The sequence below is a fragment of the Tigriopus californicus genome, chromosome 5 (assembly GCF_007210705.1).
Source record: "Tigriopus californicus strain San Diego chromosome 5, Tcal_SD_v2.1, whole genome shotgun sequence".
In the NCBI taxonomy this organism is placed as follows: Eukaryota; Metazoa; Arthropoda; class Copepoda; order Harpacticoida; family Harpacticidae; genus Tigriopus; species Tigriopus californicus.
Genome location: NC_081444.1, coordinates 13,627,826 through 13,637,221, shown reverse-complemented (window position 1 = coordinate 13,637,221; position 9,396 = coordinate 13,627,826). Strand labels below are relative to the sequence as shown.

Sequence of the window (9,396 nt, the reverse complement as noted above, 5' to 3'; positions counted from 1 at the left end):
CATGGGTGGGATAAACCTCATAAATAAGGTTTAAAAATATTTGGGATGGCCCGTTTCACGCAACCTACTTTGTTATTCAAGCCTTAGCCTCCCGTCTACCAAATTGTTGGGACCGACTTCCACCCTATAATTTTGCTCCAGCGTGATAATTCCACATTGCCAATAAAGACCACAGCTCCTTCATCTGATTGTGTTTTGGAACGATTTGGCCATTGGTCTGGGCATATTTTTGATTTGGACAATGATGTACTAAAAATGGAAATGGAGCGCCGCGGATCATCCCGTTCTCACATAGAACGACCCAAAGTGACTTCAAAATAACTCCATAGGCAGTGTTTAGGAGGGATAACCCTTGGCATTAAAAAGACCCATCAACTTGAAAGGACAGCCAGTTTCTATTGATCGTCCAATCAAGATATTTCGAAAAGTGCCAATGGCGGGTTCATCGATCATTTTCCACTGGCGATAATTATGGAAATTCAGAATATCTGACCTGCGTCTCATTGAACAGATAGTCACGCTGATGGGTTTGTTGAGTGTATCAGAAATACGATAACAACACTGAGATCAAGGATCAACCAACAACTGAGTGTCTTTCTTATCTACGGCCGAGCCAATGGGCGAATGGCTTCTCCGTGAAATGGCTTGGACCCGGGCCTAAACAGCAGATCCTCATTAAACGCCCACGCTGGTGTTTCAACTTAAAAATTCAATCAGGTGAATTTATGATTATGTATTTATCATGAAGGTTGATTGACCGTCGTGATATTTGGCCATTATTCTTCAATCTTCACGATATGAGTCGAACTGTCAAATCCCATGAGAACTTCATATGACCTGATAACAAACAGCCCCATCGGGCTGCAGCTAGATAGCTGGATAGCTAGTTAGCTAGATAGGTAGTAAGTTAGTTAGGTCGTGGCAGTGGCTCCCATCCTTTCCATCCAAGATCGCTTTAACTGTGCATGCTCTTTTGTCCATTGTATTCCTAGATTGTTGGAAATACTGTCTGGATCGACAGTATGTTCCGCCCCTGCCTTCGCCCTTCATTCTCTTGGGCCAGTTTTCGGCGTTACACCTCTACGGAAGGCCCCGCCCCTCGAGTTTGTGTGGTGGGTTCGGGTCCGGCGGGTTTCTATACCGCTCAGCATTTGCTCAATCATGGCCCACCTCAATTGCGGGTGGATCTGTTGGAACGCCTACCCGTACCCTTTGGTTTAGTCCGATTTGGCGTGGCGCCCGATCATCCCGAGGTCAAAAATGTGGACCATACTTTCACGAAAATTGCCAAAAACCCACGAGTCCAATTCTACGGCAATCTCCACGTGGGTGTCGACGTCAAAGTACGGGAATTGCGGCAGCTCTACGATATCGTGATTCTGTCCTATGGTGCGGCTCAAGATCGAAAATTGGGCGTCCCCGGAGAAGAGCTGTCTAACGTGATCTCGGCCCGCAGTTTCGTTGGGTTTTATAACGGGCTTCCGGAAGATGCGGCCTTGGCCATGAATTTGGACGTTGAAGACGCGGCTGTGATTGGTATTGGCAATGTGGCCTTGGACGTGGCTCGAGTCCTGCTCACGCCCATTGATACCTTAAGGCAGACCGACATCACGGACGCGGCCTTGGCTCAACTATCGCAAAGTCGGATCAAAAGAGTGTTTGTAATTGGTCGACGGGGGCCTTTGCAAGTGTCTTTCACTATCAAAGAACTCCGGGAAATGGTCAATCTCGAAGGCTGTTCAGCGGTATTCAATCCGGACGATTTTCGACCTTTCCAGAGTGTCGCTCCTCTGTTGAAGCGACCTCGAAAGAGGCTAACGGAGCTCATGCTGAAAACGGCCCTAACCCCTCCCACTGAAAAGCAGTTGAAACTGTGGGGCCCTGCCCCCCCAAAGTCTTGGGAACTTCGATTACTGCGCAGTCCATTGGCCATTTTAGGGTCAGACTCGAGCGTATCGGGTGTTCAGTTAGGGGTGAATCGCTTGGATGGGCCCAATCTCACTGAAGATCAAGCAGTGGTGTCGACGGGAGAAGTGGAAACCCTCGAGTGCGGCCTGGTTCTCAAAAGTATCGGTTATAAGAGTGTCAAAGTGGAAGAAGGGATCCCTTTCGATGAACAACGAGGAGTCATTCCCAACGTGAATGGGAAGGTGCCCGATGAACCAGGCCTTTATTGCTCAGGTTGGTTGGCCACGGGCCCCAAAGGTGTTATCGTGGATACCATGAACGAGTCTTACCGCGTGGGTGCTCAGATCTTGGAGGACTTGAAACTCGATCATATTTCAGTGCAAGCGAACAGAACAGAGGAGCTGAGGACTCTTCTGGACCAGCGACAAGTTAAGGTAGTCAACTTTGTGGATTGGGAAAAAATCGACGAGACGGAGAAACTATGGGGTGCTTCTAAGGGAAAACCTCGAGAGAAAATCACGGAGGTTCAATCACTAATTTCTGTTGTGAAGAAGCCTTAATAACCGGATTGGCTTGAATCTGTCTCGACCGAATCGTAGCTGAAAGTGGGTGTCAAATTATGAATTTGTCCAGATGGATTTATGCTTCTCAACAAGGGCGTATGAGAAGACGGGAAATGTTGACGGCATTACGATTATTTGAATTTCGGATGAGCCCTCAGCAATAAAATCATAATGAATTGCCTAAAACACCTAAATGTTTGAAATACATCTTCAAAACACGCGTTCATCCTTGTTGACAATTGGGTTTTTCAACCTTTAGCATTACCACCTATTTTTATTTGATGAATTGCTCCAAAAATAATTTTGATAAATACTAGACCTTATTCCAAAGGAATTGTTGTGAAAACTAAATAGAGGGGCTAGTTTGTTTCGTTTGATCTAGATCTTTGATATTTCTTTCGGTACTAAACAAGTAAACAAACCCTTAATGGACTAGACGTGACAGAGATATTGTCATGGTCTCTTATAGAATAAAATCCAGTGCCTACAAATTTTTGTTTTCCTCTAAATGAGTCATCTTTCAGACACTTTGTTTTCACTCCCTTTGCAATGTTGTCATAAGTGAAAAATGACATTTAACTCAATAAAAGCGGCTTTGGTCGCACAGAAATGGCAATTTGCGACTAGCTATCGTGTCATATTAACATACCCGACTTGTTCCAGCGTGCCTAGCAATAAAACATTGTTCGAAATCTTCGGATGTTTAAAACTTTTATTTTTCAATGCGTCCTTGTTTTAGTAGGGGTCGTGGTACTTGTTTATTATTATTATTCTCAAATAGGATGCCACTCAAGCATGTATTGATGCGCATCTGGCACAAAAATAGGAACAGCTTTCTAAAGGTTTAGCTCATTGTTAACATTGATGACGAGCACGAGTTTGATTGGTATCGAGAGTTCGTTAGTTAAACTTCGTCAACGATCGTTTTACATCGAAGAACAACAATACGAAGTTCACATCGTTTTAGGCAGAGAGGGCCCAACCAGAAACCGAGGTGTTGTTGCTTTTTAAACGCGGAAAGGGACATCTTGTCAATTCAAGATCATGATAAAATAAACACTTTTCTTGGATTGCGGCGGTCTTATAACTTAGGGTGGGGGATTTGTACTTGATTCAAGAGCAGAATACGTTCATGAAGAGATGATGGTGGGTGGGTTGGATTTGTCGTCAACAGAGGGGAAATTGCGAAGGGCGTCACATGCACAATATAGACGAAAAACAAGTAGTAGCAATAGTAGAAGTATTGTTGTTGTTGTCGTAGTAATAGTAGTAGTAGTGGTTGAAGTCAATGATGTCTTCAGTTGAGATCTCCATTCATTTTGTATCACTAGGGACGAGAGAGACAGAGAGGGTGTCGGGTTGACGGAGCGCACGCACGATAAGGATCCAATGGATCGTTCAAGCCTCCATGGGCGGTGGGGGCGGTTCACTACTCCGCCGATCTCGGTCAACTGGAATGGCTGCAAGAGAGAAAGGAAGACCACAAATTCACTACGGACTTTCGTGGCAATTGAGGTGGTCCAAATATACAATGAGGAACCATTTCGTTTACACAAATGGCATCATGCATGCAAGCAGGAAAACAAGCTTCGTTGATCTGAGATTGCATTATTGCTAATTGGAGGGCGTAAGGCGAAGGGCGTGCGCCGTGCACCGTGCGGTAAAGAATACCCACCTTTGGTGATTTGATGGGCTGACTGTGCCACTCTGGGTTTTGCTCCTTCATCTCCTGCTCCTCCCAATCAGCTTCATGTGTTAGGCTCTTAATAATTTTTTGCTCTTTTCAATGTGTGGCTTCTTCAGATTGAGGTGGAGGGCGTGTTGGGCGCGGAGAGAGCTGCCGGGTTGAGAAGATCAGGGTGGAAATCAATAAATATGCCTCAAGGAAACTCAACTCAATACAAGAAACGGTAGTAGTAGTAGTAGTAGTAGTTGTAGTAATAGTTTGAACTCAAGTCAACCAAAGATAGAAACAAGTTCTACTAATCGCGATCAAAAGTTATCCCACCCCTTCGCATGCAAAAAGATGGGGGATGGAACCAAAATCAATGAAAATAGAGCGTAAAAGACGAGAGGGATGGGGTGCCATGAAGGTCATTCATTCAGAGAGACGGTAAGCCAAATGCTCAAAAGTTCTAAATTTCGTTCATGAATCAATCCCAACAGATACCCAAGCTAATGAAGTTGTTGCCGTCTTATGGGATTACGCAGTGCATGATGGACAATCCGAAAGCCGGATGCACCTCCCACCGCTATCACTTGTTATCTGTACAGAACATTTCAGCCGCCAATATTTACACATTCCCATCGCTCCTTTCTTTCTCCCTCCCGTACATAATGGGAACAGCCGAGTTTGTGATGGTGGAGGTCAATCTAAGACATGAAATCAAATATTACCCGGTGTGGGTCCACCGTAGGAGGCGGCGGAGGATGCGAAATATTCCTTNCTAATGAAGTTGTTGTCGTCTTATGGGATTACGCAGTGCATGATGGACCATCCGAAAGCCGGATGCACCTCCCACCGCTATCACTTGTTATCCGTACAGAACATTTCAGCCGCCAATATTTACACATTCCCATCGCTCCTTTCTTTCTCCCTCCCGTACATAATGGGAACAGCCAAGTTTGTGATGGTGGAGGTCAATCTAAGACATGAAATCAAATATTACCCGGTGTGGGTCCACCGTAGGAGGCGGCGGAGGATGCGAAATATTCCTTGTTGACACAGTTCCTCAATGTGTCCGGGATTCTGCCTACGATTGCACGTCGGATTTCGGACGCAGCCATTTCGCGCAGCTCAATGGCGGCTGCCTCTGAGTAAAAGGCCGCGTGGGGTGTCACAATAAGGTTAGGAGCCTCTTTCAGAGGCGACGCCGAGGTCATAATGTTGTAGGGCTCGTTTTCGTGCACATCCAAGGCGGCTGCTCGAATCCGATTGTCCTTCAAAGCCATGGCCAACGCAGCCTCGTCCACTAGACCACCTCGAGCAGTGTTGACCAGAAATGCACCTACAAAGAAATCCGGTGTTTTTGGTTAGAGGGCGAGCTTTTCGGACATCTTAAATTAATCCTTGGTTACTATGTTGCGAAAACAAATTAGGGGAAGTGGCGGATTTATATGCTTCATATCGAAGGGGATTCCCACCGAAAGAGAGAAGTACAAAGAGCTTCTGAAGATTCATCGTGAAAGAAACTAGTGGAATTCGGTGCATCCTATGGCATTTCTGAGAATCAACAGGAATAACTCTCTCAACAGAAACATAAATACATCGATATGAATGGGGCTAAGCCTTTTACATTATCAGGCACATCCAATACACTCATCTATGCGTATCTAGACCCAAACCGTTCAGTTGACTGAACTGCACTAAAATGGATTGCTAACTGGTTCATTATTCTAACTTGCCAACCAAAAGAGAGGTCAGCCCAACGTGAGGGGTCCACTTTCTAGACATCTATGACTCATCAAGGATCTGAGGTGCATTTAAAATAGAGAAATACTCAGGACCAGAGGGTAAATCTCGAAATCCCCTGTGTTCATACAATCTCGCCGCATGTGTTTCCATGTATCACGTGTTTGACGTGCTCTCCTTACCTGGTCGCATCTGTTTGATGGTGTACTCGTTTATCAGATGGTGGTTGTGTTCGTTTAATGTGCAGTGGAGCGACACACAATCGGATTTGAACAAGAGATCCTGGAGAGTGTACACGCGTTCCAACCCAAAAGATTTTTCAATGCCATCCGGAAGATATGGGTCATAAAAGATCACGTTGAAACCAAAGGCTTTCGCTCTCAAGGCCACAGCTGAACCAATGCGACCTGTAAAGGAAACAGAGAATTTTAATACCACACAGATTTTGGTTGCAACGGCGACAGAGAAGAGCTGTCAAAAAAGTTTTTTTTTCCGCAAGAATATTCCACCTCTTCTGGGATTTTTGAAACAGTTTTGATGCTCGACAAGTTTGTCAGTTAGATCCGCAAACATACGTACGGATAAGAAAGACTTTTTTGGTGGGCGGGGAAAGAAATCAAATTCAAACAAAACACTTGACAGAAAAGAAGCAAAAAATATGAAGTGAAAAATCTTTGTTCAGATTGCAGTAAGAGCATTCGGGATTTCTCGCATGAGTACATTGAAAATCTACGATCTTGTCAAGGGAATTCGGTTCCCTGTTGTCTTCGACAAATCTATACAGTATGCAACGAGCAAAGTGAGAATGGCTCGAATACCAGCCAATTCAGAAATTTATCAATCCTTACGACTCAAAGCAGAGGCTGTAACTTGATGAAATGTGACACTAAAACCGTTTTCTTTGACATCGCTCAAGACCGTGAGCAAAAGTTGCGAACACAATATCGCTTCCCAAGTTTTGATTGCGATGATCAAAACTTTCAGGAGAGATGTAAGCCAAGACCAAGTTAGCCAATCATAGCTTTCCAAAGGAATTGATCAGACTTGAGTTCGGGAGGAGCGATACGACAAAGACAAAGTTTCCAAACTCGCCGAAACTCGCCGAGCCCGTGCATATTTCAAAGCCATGACCAACTATGGGAGCCGCAGATAAGGTCTTCTCCTCAAAGTAAGTTTCGGACAAGTTTCTTCGAGCTGCTTTAGTTCAGTCCGACTTCTTTACTCATCAAGATCTTCTCCTGATCTCTCAGTCCTCTATACGAATCTACCATCGGCTTCATTCATCTTGATCACAAGGCGTCAAGTCCAATAGTTTCATAGATCATAATCCATGCCCTAATGCCAATATCATTTACGTAGAATCAGAAACAGGTTGTAGAGTTGGGCCTACCTAAACCGACAATGCCCAGGGTGTCTCCACGGATTCGGGCGCATCCGAAAGCGGCCTCTTTGAGCTGTTCGGGGCCTGTGATCTTTTTGCCTTCTTTCACCATGTTGGCTAGCCAATATGTTCGCCTATACAAATTGAGGATGAGACATAGGGTGGTGTCGGCCACCTCCTCCACCCCATAACCTGGAACGTTGCACACGGCAATACCCAATTCACCGGCTGCCTGTAAACAAAACAATTGAATTCGAGTTAGGCACGCATGGTCTATTCCGGTTGGTTCGAATGCACTTACTTTCACATCGACGTTATCAACGCCACTCCCAATTCGGACAACGATGCGAAGGTTTTTGAACTTTTCAAGGTCTTCTTTGGTGAGATTGATTGTGTGCCACATCAAAGCACCTACCGCTTCGTTTAAAACCTGGAACAGGAAACGCATCAAATGAGTCAGCCTCATTCATTTTTTATTTGACTTAAACCAGGGCGAAACCAGCAACCAGGGTTGCATAATAGTGACGATAGTAATAATAATTACTAAAGAATTCGCTCACCTTCTCATGGATCTCTGACGTAGATTGAGCATCACAAAACGCGACGGTGGCGACATCTTTTAAGATCGGCATCTCAACTGAGCAATCGCGGCCATCGAGCAACGCCACCAAAGGTCTGCTGTGCATGGGTCCATTGGGGATAGGCCCTCGAATGGAGGCCCCGTCCATTCGCGGTCGTTTCATGTTGGGCAACATTTTGAATGCACCCTATACCACAAAAGAGAGAGAGAAAGATTGACTTGAAAATCGTATAACTTCCGCTCTGCAAAACATTGTAGAGGATGCTCGAATCGTTGAAGGAATTTCCTCTCTCATGGCATGACGCATTTTCGTTGGCTGAAGGGTTTAATTGCTCAATGTAATTTCTAGCCCAGGTGTACTAAAGCAAAATATGAAGGTGGCCTCTATTCTTCTTGTCCAATCCGGACTTGGGAGTCCAACAGAGGAGAAAAAAAAACTTTGATCCGAACACAAATTTATTTTTCCATGGAAAGCAGTGTAAAAAAGTTCTGGCTGGGACCGAGATAGCGAGACAGGGAGGAAAAGTTTTCCCTAATGTTTCTTGTCTTCGCTGATGTTAAGAAGAAGGCCGAAAAGAGTGGCTGGAGACAGACTACGATGGAACCAGGAACTTCTGGACCCACGTGCTAAACAAAAAAATGGATGGAAAAACTTCGCTCCAGTAGTGCGAAGACCAAATAGTGAGAGAGAAGAGCGAACGGGAACCACTGATACGAGTATTTTCCCCCGGAATTCCATTTTTCCCCGTCGCTCTTTCGGTTCTCGCCACAACAATAACAAAGAGAGCGATAACCAAGTTTTGATGCCGGTCTCCAAAAACAACCAACTTTTGCTCCCTAACCCGAAATTTGGACCTTTCCTGTCCGCAATTCTGAAATTATCCTTTCCTTTCGAGGTCTTGTTATTGTAACAAAACAGAAGACGTGATGTGATGTTTTGCTGTTGTACCGTCTTGAAAAAAGGTAGGTGACACGAAAAATGGCTCCATCTTCTACTATCACTACTACTTAGGGCTTTCCTGGAAACTTTTGACTTTTCTTGGTCGAGGCCAGTGGAGCCGGTTGGGTAATTAAAAGTTTGCCTCTTTGTATTTTCCCTCGAGAGGAATATTAAGGCAGGGATTAGCCAGACTTTGGAACCTTAGGTGGACAGCTTTACAAATACATATTGGCTGCACCACGAAAAGCCAAAAATTAATATGAGTATAGCTCTTAGGGATAAGGAAATGAATTCAATCAATCCATGAGTAATGAGCCCTTCAACTTTTCGTCTTGGCCATGCACCAAAGAAACTCGAACAAATTGCATCATTGCATCTAGCTGGGTCCAAAAATAGATTCAAGGGCCTTGCGCAATCCATGTCTTTGATTACGCAATGACGACAGTCTAATCTGCCCATACGCTGTCGAAATAGGCGATCCTAACCCTTCCCCTTAACGCAAAAACCCAATGTTCAAAAAATACTCGGTTGTGTGGCTGGTGGGAAGCCAATCTACCCTCAAAATGAGAGACAAACTTTTGGCCCTTCGGCTCTAAAAGAAAAGGCCAGAGA

The 9,396-nt window shown here is 44.8% G+C and overlaps 2 protein-coding genes across 4 annotated transcripts in view; one reads left to right on the top strand and one right to left on the bottom strand.

The window, feature by feature from the left end:
• Positions 1–529: 529 nt before the first annotated feature.
• Positions 530–2,695, top strand: LOC131880153 (NADPH:adrenodoxin oxidoreductase, mitochondrial-like). The gene is made up of 2 exons (XM_059226682.1): positions 530–717; positions 993–2,695. The coding sequence occupies exon 2, from the start codon at positions 1,023–1,025 to the stop codon at positions 2,466–2,468; it is 1,446 nt and encodes a 481-aa protein (XP_059082665.1). The 5' UTR covers positions 530–717; positions 993–1,022; the 3' UTR covers positions 2,469–2,695.
• A 470-nt stretch (positions 2,696–3,165) lies between these two features.
• The window catches only part of LOC131880154 (C-terminal-binding protein-like), a 15,836-nt gene continuing 9,605 nt past the window's right edge, over positions 3,166–9,396 (bottom strand). For all 3 annotated transcript variants that reach the window (XM_059226685.1, XM_059226684.1, XM_059226683.1), the window contains exons 2-8: positions 7,825–8,031; positions 7,566–7,694; positions 7,274–7,496; positions 6,066–6,290; positions 5,141–5,479; positions 4,147–4,308; positions 3,166–3,931 (exon numbers count right to left, since the gene is read on the bottom strand). In XM_059226685.1, coding sequence (XP_059082668.1) covers positions 4,271–4,308; positions 5,141–5,479; positions 6,066–6,290; positions 7,274–7,496; positions 7,566–7,694; positions 7,825–8,019 — 1,149 coding nt within the window. In that variant the 5' untranslated portion in view covers positions 8,020–8,031 and the 3' untranslated portion in view covers positions 3,166–3,931; positions 4,147–4,270. The remainder of the gene's footprint in view (positions 3,932–4,146; positions 4,309–5,140; positions 5,480–6,065; positions 6,291–7,273; positions 7,497–7,565; positions 7,695–7,824; positions 8,032–9,396) is intronic.